Source organism: Numenius arquata, chromosome 2 (genome assembly GCF_964106895.1).
Source record: "Numenius arquata chromosome 2, bNumArq3.hap1.1, whole genome shotgun sequence".
Taxonomy (NCBI): domain Eukaryota; kingdom Metazoa; phylum Chordata; class Aves; order Charadriiformes; family Scolopacidae; genus Numenius; species Numenius arquata.
Window position 1 is genome coordinate 188393 of NC_133577.1, and position 12697 is coordinate 201089.

The 12697-nt window shown below is 57.2% G+C and overlaps 1 protein-coding gene across 1 annotated transcript; it reads left to right on the plus strand.

Moving 5' to 3' along the window:
• Positions 1–2317: 2317 nt before the first annotated feature.
• HEY2 (hes related family bHLH transcription factor with YRPW motif 2) lies at positions 2318–11786 on the plus strand. The gene is made up of 5 exons (XM_074168593.1): positions 2318–2400; positions 3431–3509; positions 3618–3701; positions 6270–6351; positions 11104–11786. Exons 1-5 carry the CDS (start codon positions 2318–2320, stop codon positions 11784–11786), a joined length of 1011 nt encoding a protein of 336 aa, XP_074024694.1.
• Positions 11787–12697: the final 911 nt, after the last annotated feature.

Here is a 12697-nt window from a genome sequence, read left to right on the forward strand (position 1 = left end):
TCTCCCTGAAGAGAGCTGCTGGGTAAAACTGCAGCTCCTTCAGGAGGCCACGCTCATTTCTAAAACGTTCTTTAAAACTCCTAAAACCGCCTCACAGCTCCCCAAAACGGGCAACCCTGAAATCTCGGGGAAACGGCAGATTTCTTTTCGGGGACCGAGGGGCAGACGAGCGCCGCTCCTCTACGGGAGCCGGCTCTATAGACGCGGCCAGAAACGTCCCGCTCTCCTGATTTCTCCAGCCAATTCCCGGGACGCCCCCACCGGCCGCCGCTCACGGAGCCCCCCGCGGTCCCCGCGCACCCGCCGCGGCCGGCGAGCCCGGAGCGGGCAGGGGGGCTGGCGGCAAGAGCCCGCGTCCCGGGAAAGCCCGGAATTCCTCCCCCGAGGACCAGGTAGACCTAAATAAAATAAAATAATAAAATAAAATAAAATTAACCGGGGCAAACTGCAAACAGTAATTGCCTGCCAACGCTAGGAGCTTCCCGCAGGAGGGACTGCAGCAAAGCCGCCGGGAGGATTTAGTAGCCGCATCCACGACAAACGCCGCGGACCTAAGCCCCGCGCGGGGAGGTAAACATAGGATAGCCCGGGATTCCGCAGGAGAAAAGCAGGGGAGACGTGTGCCCCAGGGGAAAAAAAAAATGGAAAGAAAAAAAAAAATCGTAAGGCAGCAGGAACTGTTTCCAGAGCGAGCAGAAATGACAAACGCAGCGGCACCGACGCGTGACATGAAAGATTCCCGTGCCCAGCCCCGGGACAGCCGGGAAACGCACCGGTATCCCCGGGTGATTGCCACATCTTAGCGGGGATTCGGAAACCCCCCTCGAGCCCGCCGCCCCGTCTGGGAAGCGTTCGCGGGCGCCCCTCCAGCAGCCGCGGCCCGGGCGAGGCGACCGGGACTCGCCCGGTCTCGGACCCCCCGAACCCCCCCCTCCCCGCGGGGCCGTTCCCGCGGCGGGGCATCGCCTCCGGGCGGCGGCGGGAGCGGGACCGGCCCTGGCAGGTCCCCCCGCTTCTGCGCGGCAACGAAGGGACGGGTTTGTATTGTTTCTAATGACTTTTTTTTTCTGAGGCGGAGAGCCCCCCCCGCCTTCCCGGGGCGCCTGGGCTTCAGCAGCCGGTGGCGGCGGGCTGCTCCCGCCGTTCCACTTCTCCCGAACGGTCTCCATACTTTTGGGGGGGTTTTGTTTGTTTGTTTGTTTTTCACTGCTTTGGTCAGAACCCATCAAAGGGGCCGTTGTGGGGAATGTGGTCCCCGGAGCCCCAGCGCCGCCCGCCCGGCCGGGCTGCCGTTCCCGGGAAGGTGGCAGAGGAGACGGAGGCGGGGGGACAGAGGGGGACGGTCACCGAAGGTGAAAGACGATTAAATTTCTGCGGAGAACATACCGCCGCGAATGGATTTTACCAGGAAACCGGAATTAGAAAACACAAAACAAACAAACGACGAGGGTGGGGGGGGGATCTCAAACAAAAGCGAAGTAAAACCCGCCTGTCGCAGATCCGCCGGTAACCGAGCCGCTACGCCTCCTCCACGTCCTTTCCAGCCGGGATTGTCGCCGTGCCTGGCTCCTGGCCCCGCCAGCGCCCGCGGGAGCCCTGCGGGACGGGGCGGACGGGGCCGCCCCCGGCTGTAAATCTTCCCCGGGATTCACACCTTTTCCAGGATTTACACACCCCCCAAAGCCGCGCTCCTGTGCCGCACAAGACACCCCGCGGCATCCCCGGAGCGGCGGCCAGGGCTGCCCGGCACCGCCGGGGGCTTTGCGGGACGGGGCGGGGCGGGGGGGGGGGGGGCGATCCGGCTCGGGGCTTAGGGGCCGGGGGCAGCAAGGCCCCCCGAAACGCCGGGTGGGATAACGGGGCCGCCCCCCGTTCCCCCTCTCCGGCGGGACAGGAGGGCCGGGAGCCAGAAGCCGCTTCCGCCCCCCGGAGGACGAGCCCCGGGGATGCCCCGGAGCCCCGTGCCCCCCCAGCCCCTTGCCGGGGACATCTGCCCGCTCCGCTCCCCGCGGGCCCGGGGCGGTCAGGCTCCCCCGCCGGGCGACCGACCCACCGCCCCTCCGCCTTGTTCCGCGCCCCTGCGGTGGGCGTCCCCCCACCCCCCCCCCGCCGCCCGCGCCCCCCCTCCTCGGCGGGGCGGTCCTTGGCGGGGGCGGGCCGTCGGGCTTGAGGCTGTGCGGCGGCGTGGGAAAGCGCCTCAGAGAGGGTTTGCTCTGCGGGCGGTGCGGAGGAGATCTGTGCGGAGCGCCCCCCCCTCCCCCCCGGATTTATTTATCTCTGCCCCCACCCCGGCTGTGAACTGCGTCCGGTGCCCACGATGAAGCGACCGTGCGAGGAAACTACCTCAGAGAGCGACATGGACGAGACGATAGACGTGGGGAGCGAGAACAACTACTCGGGGTAAGCGGGACACCCCCGCCCCCCCCCCCCCCCCTCCCCTCCCCGGGGCCGCCGTCTCCGCGGGCGGGGGCCGGGATGCGCCCCGGCATGGAGCAGAGCGAGGGGGAAACCCGGCCGCCCCGTCGGGGGTGGGGTGAGGGGGCGGTTTTGTCCCCCTCCGGGTCGACTAGCAGCTTGTTGATAGCCCCCCAGGAACGCGCCCCGCGTCTGGCCGCCCGAGCCTCGAAATTACGCGGGGCGCTCGAGTGGCTTGCGAGCCACCGGGCTGCGGCTCATTAGCTCCGCTTAATTGGCCGTTTTCAAATCAGACCTTCCCCGGAGTAGCTCCCGGGCGGCCTCGGGGAGCCGGGGGGAGATGGGCTGCGAGCGGGGAACGGCGGCGGCGTGTGCCGGGGGGGGGACGGGCCGGCACCGCGCTGGGCGGCCAAGGGGGTCGTGGCAATCGAGGGACGCACGCACCGGAGCCGCGTCTCGTCCCCGCCAGCGGCTGAAGGAGCATCAAAAGCTCCCGGATTGGGTTTTTTTTTTTTTTTCCTCGCTCGTGATGAAGTAAAAGCCTGTTCGCGCTCGCGGGTGGTGTGGTTTTAAAAGCGGACTTCGGATTCCGCTCCTGATGCGGGACGAGGCGAACGGATGCGGGACGGGCGACCGGCTTCGCGCCGGAGCATCCGCCGGGTCCGGTAGCCGCGGGCGGGAGCGGGAAGCCCGGCGGGGGGGCGCGGGGTGCCTGCGGTGGGCGCTGCTGCGGGCGGGGGGGCGGGAGGGGCGGGCAGGGCTTCACGCACCGAGAGAACGAAACCGCGGAGCCGGGCGGCAGCGAACCGTCCCCGCGAAGGGACCCCGTGTCCAAAAGCCTGTCCCCTCGGTTCAGAAGACGCGCCGGCGAGCAGCCCCCGGCACCTCTCGCTCTCCGAGCCCGCCCTGCGGGGGTGGTGAGAGGGGCTGAGCGAGCTGCCTGCGGTGACCCGAGGTGTCTCCGGGGAGCGGGGTCCCGTTGGGCAACGCCTGATGTACTCTTACTGTCTCACAGGCAAAGTAATGGCTCTGTCATTCGATCAAATTCCCCAACGACGACGTCTCAGATTATGGCCAGAAAGAAAAGAAGAGGGGTACGTTGCGTTTAATTATTTTCCCGCGTGACAATTTGCGTGTGTGCTGTGATTTTTACCCTGCAATGTTTTTTATAAACTTAACGTGTTTTGTTTTTTTGGGAATAGATTATAGAGAAAAGGCGCCGTGACCGTATAAATAACAGCTTATCAGAGCTGAGGCGGCTCGTGCCAACTGCTTTTGAAAAACAAGTAAGCCCTTTTTTTTTTTAAAAAAAATTCTGTATCTCATCTGGCAATGTTAGTTTTCTTGTAAAACTCATTAAAATAATATTGTGTGTGTCCTGATCTGGCACAAAGCAGGCATTTCAATAAAATGCTTTCTTGTGGCAAAACTATTAGAAACATAATTCATTATAAGGCTGAAAAACATTTCCATTCTTTGGCTTGTTTTTCCCTTAAGGGTAACTGTGTTCGTGTTGCCTCTGTTTTTTCGATGAATTTCAGTAGTGGTTTTGTTAAAAATGCGCCTATTCCATATTTGACAACAAAAAAAAAAACCTAAACCCAACACAACCCCCCCAAACCTATATGTCAGTTAGCCTTCTGTCTAAATCTTTAATCTCACTGGCCCCTGCTTAAGAAACCTTTATTTTTTAATCTGTAATTTCAGTTGCAAATTAATCAATCCGGTGTCCCGAAAAGGCAACAGACAGTCTGGGTTATTCATGTTTTAAAATGAACTCTTTAGAAGCAGAGCGTCAGGAGAGGGAACAGCCCCGTGTATCGCCTGCTGGTGAAGTCGGTGACACGTTCCAAGAGTTTCAGCGGGGAGGCTGCGAGGATCCAGCTAACTTTGGTTCAGCTCCTGGGTCATGAAATTACAGACCAAAACCTTAGAATATGATCTGTCCTGTAAAAAAGGGCATTTTGTTTATGCCGTTAAAATTAAATTATTTATTTACTTTTCCATTTTTGGGGCTTTGATTCAGTATTTAGCCTTATTCCTGTTTTGCTGGAGGTATCTGAAGATCTGTGGGTATGTGCAATTGACACTACCTACCAATAAAAAAGAACCAACTGGTAACGAAGATCCTGACTCCCTTCTAATTGTAAAATAAAAACCAGAAAGTGAAATTTGAGAGTGGGATTGCGAGGTGTCAGTGGTAACTGCGTGGTGAATCAGGCCAGTTACCACCCTGGTCTGAACAAAAGCTAAGAAGAAATTTAAAATATTGTAATGATGGTGAGAGCATGGCTTGTGTCACCTGCAATAGGCTTTTAATAACCAATAATTGCAGCTGTGTCCCGGTGTAGGGTCTGGCAGAAGGGAGCAACAGGGGTATTTTCAGCTAGATAAACAGGGCAGGAGACAACAGTTGTTTGTCCCATTTTATTGTTTACTTCTTGAAAACCACAAACATTATAAAACAAGTCCTACAGAGCCTTTGGAAATTACCCAGCGCCATGCAGTTTTTAGTTATTAGTCACTCTCACTGAGATGGCTTGTGCTGTGTCTATGGAAAAGATGAAGTCTGAGAAAAGTACAGGATGTAGTCGCATGTAAAACAGGGAATTCTGACCAAAAAATTAACGCGCACCACCATTTGTGCAAGGAAAGCGCCGAAAGCGGTAAGCGCATTGAAAAAAAAAAAAAAAGTGCTGGCGTAAAAATGAGCGCTGTATTTTGTTGGGAAAGCCTCACCGTTCTCCCGCAGCATGCCAAGGACAAAGTCGTGGGTCCCCGTCCAGCTCCTTGACATTCAGCTCACTCAAGTTTCTAAGTTGTAGGTTCAGTTTCCCTCCCGCTCTCCGTCCCCAAATCTCAGCTCCGCTCTGGGAGCCCCGGCAGGGGTTGGTGCTGCGGAGGGTGTGAGCATCCCCCCAGGTACAGCCGGCCGGGCTGCGGGAGGGCCGGCGGCAGCGAGGACCGGCTGGTAACCGAGAGAAGAAGGTGGCTTGCAGGATGCCGTGAAGCGTGTGCAGCCCTGGTTTTAACTGGTGCCAGGGGATGGTCTCTCGCGCCGGAATAATTTGCGTGGTAAACTCAGTCGCCTGGGTGTGCTCCAGATACTGAAGGGAATGCTACCATGCAAAATAGTTTTATTTATAGACTAATATATTAATGCCGCCTTTTGAGTTGTATTTTGTACTTTTCCAGTGCTTTTTCATAGTTCTGTGAGCCCAGCCTCAGCAACAGGAAAGATTTCTGCTGACGGAGGAGCTAAACTCTTGCACAGTGTTCAGCTTCGTGTCCCTGCGAAGCTGGCCTCTCGCTAACTTAAAACGCTGTGAGCTCTGCAGTTGTTTTTTCAGTCGAGAATGAGAATAGAATATTCAGCAGCCAGATGACATGGCGAAAATTAATAGGCGATTAAGACACAGGGCTACTTCTGGGTGTGTGTCCACAGGGACACCTACTGGTAACAGCAGAAGGGAAATGCTGCGGCAGGGTCTTCATCGGCATCGGTGCAGGCCCGGCCCTGCCAGCTCTGCCTTTGTGCTGGTTGTTAGAAAGAAAGTCCAGAAAGTTACATCTTTCGTTTCATGAAGATGTCATCTGTGCACTGTCTGCAGGGCCAGAGCTGTGCTGAGCCTTAGCGAAGCAGAATTGTGCTGCTCCTGCTTGTATCGCGAGAGAGGAGACGGCGTTAGTCCTTAGACAGAGTCTGGGAGGCAGATGCTCACAAAGGAATTAAGCCGAGAATGTCCTAATGATAGGGGAAATTGAAACCATAAGGCTGAGCTCAGTGGAAAGTATATAAATTAAAGTTTTTAGTACTTGTAAGCCTTTATTTATATGGGTATCTTATCTCAAAGGGATCTGCCAAATTAGAAAAAGCGGAAATACTGCAAATGACAGTGGATCATCTGAAGATGCTGCAGGCGACGGGAGGGAAAGGTAAGGAGCCGACGGTTTCCTTTCTAATATTTGGGGAAATCTCAGGAAAAAAAAAAAAAGAAAAAGAAGTGCTTTGAGGAGCTGTGATAGGCGTTTCCAGATTAAAGGAGTGGAAATCAATGCTAATGGTGGGATTGAACTCGTGGGAAAGAACTACTGGGACAAAAGAGGCACTTGACCCTGGGCTTGTGTTTGCTTTCATAACACTGTGGGAGTAAAGGCTTCATTCACAGGCAGCCCAGTCAGAGATTTGTTTGGGGTTTCCAAAGAGCACTGAAATCTGCACAGGGAGACAAAACAAATACACAAACAGCAAACATAAACAGGAGGTTTGTGGCAACAATTGTGTAGCCCAAAACGATGCTAAACCTCATTATCCAGCAGCTAGACCCAAGGAAGTGGATGGAGAGGAACTTTCATTACTGTTTATGTATTTTCTTTGTTCTGGGAAGACTTTTAAATGCCGGGTTAGGACCGTCTCGCTCCCCAGAACAAACCCCAGTCCTGCTCTGGGCAGCTCCAGGTCTGGGATAAAGCCGCGAGCGGACGTGCCCGCTCTCTGCGCTCCTGTGGATGTGCTGTTGGTGTGTGCGAGCCCCGCGCAGCTCCTCTCGGGGGGTGCGGGGTGACGCGGGGGCTGCCCGGGCTGACCCTCTCCTCCGGCCACCGGCCCAGCGCGCCTCGCTTGTGCAAGCCGGTCCTCACTTGTGCAAGCCGGCCCTCCCGCCACCGGAGCCACCCACGAGGTGCTTCTGTATAGTCATGGTTTTGGAACTTATTTGCAGTGAAAAACTTGCTGGCCTCCTGTAAGCACGGTCCCACCTCCCACGCCATCGACTGTGATTTCGGTTCAAATTGTTGCAACGCAAACAGCCGGTTTTTCATCGACCCGCTCTGCCGCAGAGGTAGAGGCTAGAAAATAGGCGGCTGCTGCTTGCTCTCTTCCTTCTTTGATTAAACTCAAAGGTTTTTAGCCCGCGACTGAATTACTGCTCCTCTCTGTACCCCACAGCAATTACAGAGCTCAACTCGCAGTCAGTGCCTGCTTAACAACAGATGGCACGGGGAAGGCTGGCGTTCTGGTATTTGTGAAAATTAACACCCAGCTGACATATGTACTTTCTAGGTGTTAAGAGGCTTTTGCTGGGAGTCCGTTTCAGCTTAGAATTTGTGGTTAGCTTGTGCTATAAGAGGTGAAAGGGATTTTGTTGCCCTTTGTATAACAGACGCACCTTGGAAAATGTGCAAAATTAAATCTAAAAAAAAAAATTCATTTTATATCTAAAATTGTTCTTTAAAAAGCACTAGTTAGCTGGAAAAGCTGCACTCCTGAAAGTTAGGAAACGCTGGAACGGGGGTGCTTGTGCAATGTGAGCTGAGCTGCTCCCCGTGTGGGTGACGGTGCCTCTGTGGCTGCGTGGCCACGGGCCGGCTCTCGGCGGGCGCAGCCTGGCTCGGTGCGCGGCCATGGAGGCTCAGCCGCTGGGGGAAGGCGCGGATGTTCCGCTTGGTCCTCCCCGCACAGCTCAGCTTCCCCGGCCTCACCCTCTGGAGAGCTGCAGCGGCTCCCACCCTCTGATGGCTGCGTTCTACACCGGGGTCGGGCCGGGTGGCCCCGCTGGTGGGGCAGGGGAGGGAGTGCGCGGGCAGGGAGAGGTGCCGGCAGAGCTCCGGCTGCGGCCAGACGAGATGGATTTTGTTGGCCGTCCCAGGTCCCGCGGTCTCTTCCTTGGTCTGCCACCGCCACCGTCCTCCCCCTGCCCCGGGGGAAAAGGACCCAGCGCCGGGCGCGGGGAGAGGCGATGGCACCTTCCACGCCACGGTCCCGTCCATATAATACCCAACAGCTTCTCGAGTGCCGCGACTTTATCTGCTCTTTCTGACCCAGAGGTAGGAGCAATCTCGCTGCACGGATTAAGAAAGTTTAAGAAAAAGAGGTTTCTGAGTTAGTACCGGGCAAAGTTTAAGCCTGCGTTTCCTGCTTGCTTAATGTTTCACTTTGCAACCTAGGTGACAGCTTTAAATGTAACTTCTTAGGGTGTTTTTAAGGCAGATATCTGTTTTATTTGCAAGTGTACTTATTCCCACTTCGTAACTCATCTTTCGAGCCAGAAACTTTTTTTGATCAGCAAAGGAATGAGTTCCATCATTTTTCCCATGGGAAAGAGCTATTACGGCAGCAGGGTGAAACGGGCCCCGGTACCCTTATGGTCCCCTGCGCTGGGGGCAGCTTGTCCTCTTCCTCCTCGCGCGGGACGCCCACCGTGGGGAATGCTCGGGAAGCCAGGGTGGAGCCGGCTGCTGCGTGCTGTGCCAAGCCCGTGGTGGGCACGGTGAAGAAATCCCGGCATGGCTCCCATCCCTCTGCTCTGCGGAGCTGCCCGGGCGGGCGGCTGCCTCCCAGGTCCCCCGTGGGCCCTGCCGTTCTGCCGCCCTGACGCAGGCGTGGGCAATGGCTCCGCTCCTCCGGGAGCTGTTGCTCGGGGCCGGGTTGTTCCGCCGACCCTGCAGGCGAGCACGGGGCAGGGGTAATCTGTCATCGGCGAGGAGCGTGCGGGCACCTCGGCAGTGTTTTCTTGCGGCTTCGCTACAAGTTTTGCTTGGGCAGCTAACAGGCGGGCTAGAGGAGCTCCAGTGACAGGTGGTGTCCTGCCTGCGGAGCAGGTGGGCTGCCAGGAGAGCTGAGGGAAAAAACAGACTTCCCACTCCCTACAGACACCAGTGTGTGTGCCTGTGGGGGGTGGTGGTGGAGGAGGAGGAGGAGGATGTTCTTGGATTTTGGAAAGAAACAAGAAACGCCATTTTAAAGTCTCTCCCAGAAGGGGGAAGCCAGCAAAGGGGAAACCTGGAAAAGATAACCATCAAAATCAAAACATACTGGAGCCTGGGAGTCCCAGCTCTCATCTCTCCTCTGTTTTCATGTCTCGGCCACCATAGGAGACTGAGAGGGAGCCAGGATCGCCAGGGCTTTGGGCTGGCTCATCACAGAGCCAGCCGCGGAGACTCGGGGGAAGCTGGTGACAACCACATCCCCCGCGTCTCCCCCGGTCCGGAGGGAGGGAGGCCGGGAAGCCCTGGCTGGAGCCGCGGGCTCCCAGGACTCCCAGGCTGGCTGACTGCTGGCCAGAGCCGGGAGGTGGCTTTGGCTGGGCGTCAGCCCCTCTGAAGACGCCGGAGGTCCTGGAGCCTCGGGCGCGGAGGCTGTCCCCGCGCCAGGCTGGCTGGCACCCGCGCAGGTACCCCGCAGGCTCCCCACAGCCGCCCGTTGGTTCTGGGCAGCTTCCTCAAACGCCGGCATTTCCACACATCCCTGGGTCGCCGTGGACCTGGCAGGGATAAAGCTGTGAGGAGTCAGGGCTCGCCGAGACAAGCCCTCGGCCCCTCGTGTCCCCCATCTGCTGGCCCAGCCGGCTTCTCATGGGGGTTGTGCAGCCCCAGAGCAGCCCGTGCCAGAAGGGCCATGGCAGTGGGGCGGCAAGGGGGGCAGCCCGTGCCAGAAGGGCCATGGCAGTGGGGCGAGAAGGGGGGCAGTCCGTGCCAGAAGGGCCATGGCAGTGGGGCGGCAAGGGGGCAGAGCAGGCACATCTACGGCGACGTCTATAGACGTGCCCACGTTAATTCTCCAGCGGGGTGTGCAGGCGCAGAAAGGCTCTGTTTCTGGCTTGAAAGCTGATAGAAGTGAAAGCAGCCTCCTGGGGCAGTAGGAGTTTTCAGAAAGACTGAAGTTATTTCGCGCGAGAGAGCGCTAGGCCTGGTGTAGGTATTGCTGCCAGAACCCTCCATCAGGGCACTTGGTTACCGTCTCTATTCTGACACACATTGTAGTTGTGGGTACCTGGACATTTTCTCTGAAGGCAAGAGGAAGAAGCCCCGTGGCAGTTTGGGAGTGGATAGGTCATTGTTTCCCGAAAGAAAGTACTTTTAAACTAAGATCGGAAAATTCCAAAAACCGGAAAAGGTTTTTTTAATTGACGAGCTGCAACCAAAGCACTAGATGTGATGCTAAACCCTTTTAGAAAGGGAATATCTTTTCATGTGCATTTAATAAGACTTTTTTTTTTTTTTTTTTTCAAATGCTTTTTTGTCCCAGGCCTGTGGAGCTCCAGTTGCTGTTTGTTGAAATACCTCACGGGCCATATGACTGTCAGTCTTCCATCTCCAAATTAGCAATGGCATTGCATAAAACGTTTTCTCAGTAAAGCTTTTTATTGTGTGTGTGCAGAGTCATGACAAGATGTTTTTAGTTTGTAGTTAAATAACACCGTATGTCATAGTGTCTTAATGACTCTGTGAAGTAGAGGGGACCCGGGCAGCGGTTACAGCGGCTCTCTCAGTGTGTGGAGAAGCCGTCTGAGGGCGTTCATGGGGATGAAGGACAGGCAGGGCAGGACCTGTGGGCTCTCTGGTGGCCAGCCTCCTACCTTGGTGGATAAACCTGTAGTTCACACACACGAAGGGTCGGTGCCGCAGGAGCTTGCTGGGGACTTCCAGGAGAGGCACCGTGTATCTGTGTGAGTATCACCAGTACTTACGGACTTAATTCCTTTCATTTGTGTATTGTCTGCAAAACCAGCGGCAGCCTGTGCCATTACAGGGACGGTCACACAAATCAGTTACAGATCAGGGAAGAAATTTGCGCGTTGCAGATCTCAGCCCGTGACTGGGGGTGCGGTGGCTGAGGGGGGCCGGGTCAGCCATGCCCCCCAACATCGGCTGGGGAGACTCAACGCGCCTCTTGCCCTCCCCTTGCAGGTTACTTTGACGCTCATTCCCTGGCCATGGATTTCATGAGCATCGGATTCCGGGAGTGCCTGACGGAGGTCGCGAGGTACCTGACGTCGGTGGAGGGGCTCGACACGTCCGACCCGCTGCGCGTCCGGCTGGTGTCCCACCTCAGCACCTGCGCCTCGCAGAGGGAGGCCGCCGCCATGACCTCCTCCATGGCCCACCACCACCACCCCCTGCACCCTCACCACTGGGCAGCCGCCTTTCACCACCTCCCGGCTGCCTTGCTGCAGCCCAACGGACTCCACGCCGCGGAGGCCGCCCCGTGCAGACTCTCCTCGGACGTGCCCCCCCACCACGGCTCTGCCCTGCTCACCGCCACCTTCGCCCACGCCGACGCCGCCCTCCGAGTCCCTTCCGCCGGCAGCGTGGCTCCCTGCGTGCCCCCCCTCTCCACCTCCCTCCTCTCCCTCTCCGCCACCGTCCACGCTGCGGCAGCGGCAGCCACAGCGGCTGCCCAGAGCTTCCCCCTCTCCTTCACCGGCGCCTTCCCCATGCTCCCCCCCAGTGCTGCCGCCGCCGCCGTGGCTGCGGCCACCGCCATCACCCCTCCCTTGGCCGTGTCCGCCACCGCCAGCCCTCAGCAGGCCGGCAGCGGGGGCGGCACGAAGCCCTACCGACCCTGGGGGACTGAAGTGGGGGCCTTTTAAGTTGCCCCCTCTCCCTTCCCGGGCCGGCTCCCTCCTCTCCCTCAGCACGGGCCCCCGTGCACCCCCACACCCTCCCACCACCCACCTCAAGGCCAACAGGGAGGTGCCACCAGCCCACCGAGGAAGGCCATGGCTGTCCTCCTCCCTCCCAGCGTCGGAGAGGACACGGGGCGATACCACCACCACCAGCTTCTTCTGTCCGGGTCTGTTCTGCTGGAGGCACCGGTGGGAGGAGCAGGGGCTGCCAGCAGCGGGGTGGCCATGTCAGCCTGTAGAGGTGTCCTGGGAAACACGTAGGCGCCAGAACTAATACTTCTCCAGCCACGTATCCCTGTTTGGCAGCGAGGCGAGGGATGGCGCCTGCCGGCTCTCCCCAGGCTGGAAAAGAGAGTTTGAGTTTCATAAGTGCCTGACATTGAAAAAAAGATAATAATAAAAATATTTTATATGTGTGTCTTCTGCTAAAACAAATAACATTGCACAGGGAAGGAGGTGGTATGGGAGAGGGGGGGAATCCTGCATCCAGGACTTGGATATCTTTCCAGACAAGAGTGTGCTCTTGAAGGGGAGAGGTTTTTTTAGCCAAAAGATTGCCGAGGAAGAATGTTCAATTTGACAGGCCTAGTTCTCACTTCCTTAGTTCACTTTCTTTGTACGGACTTGCCAAATCGTGACATCTAGCATAGCATTGGTAAAAGCAATTATCTTAACAGTGCTGGGATTAATGAAGGTTTCAGCGCTGCCTGTGAGCCTCCAGGCACCCTGTTTTATGACTTAAATATGGTGCTAGCGTGTGTCTGACAAACGGTGAGCTTGTCACGCACCCGGGAGTAACCACCTACTTAAAGTGTGCACACTCGGATACGCTCGATTCACGCCAATACAAGAGACTCGGTGTTGCGAGACTTCAA

Coding starts and splice junctions, on each gene's coding strand:
- HEY2 (XM_074168593.1), top strand. CDS start 2,318: ATGAAGCGACCGTGCGAGGAAACTACCTCAGAGAGCGACATGGACGAG. Junction 3,510..3,617: donor CCAGAAAGAAAAGAAGAGGG/GTACGTTGCGTT, acceptor TTTTGGGAATAG/ATTATAGAGAAAAGGCGCCG. Junction 6,352..11,103: donor GCAGGCGACGGGAGGGAAAG/GTAAGGAGCCGA, acceptor CTCCCCTTGCAG/GTTACTTTGACGCTCATTCC.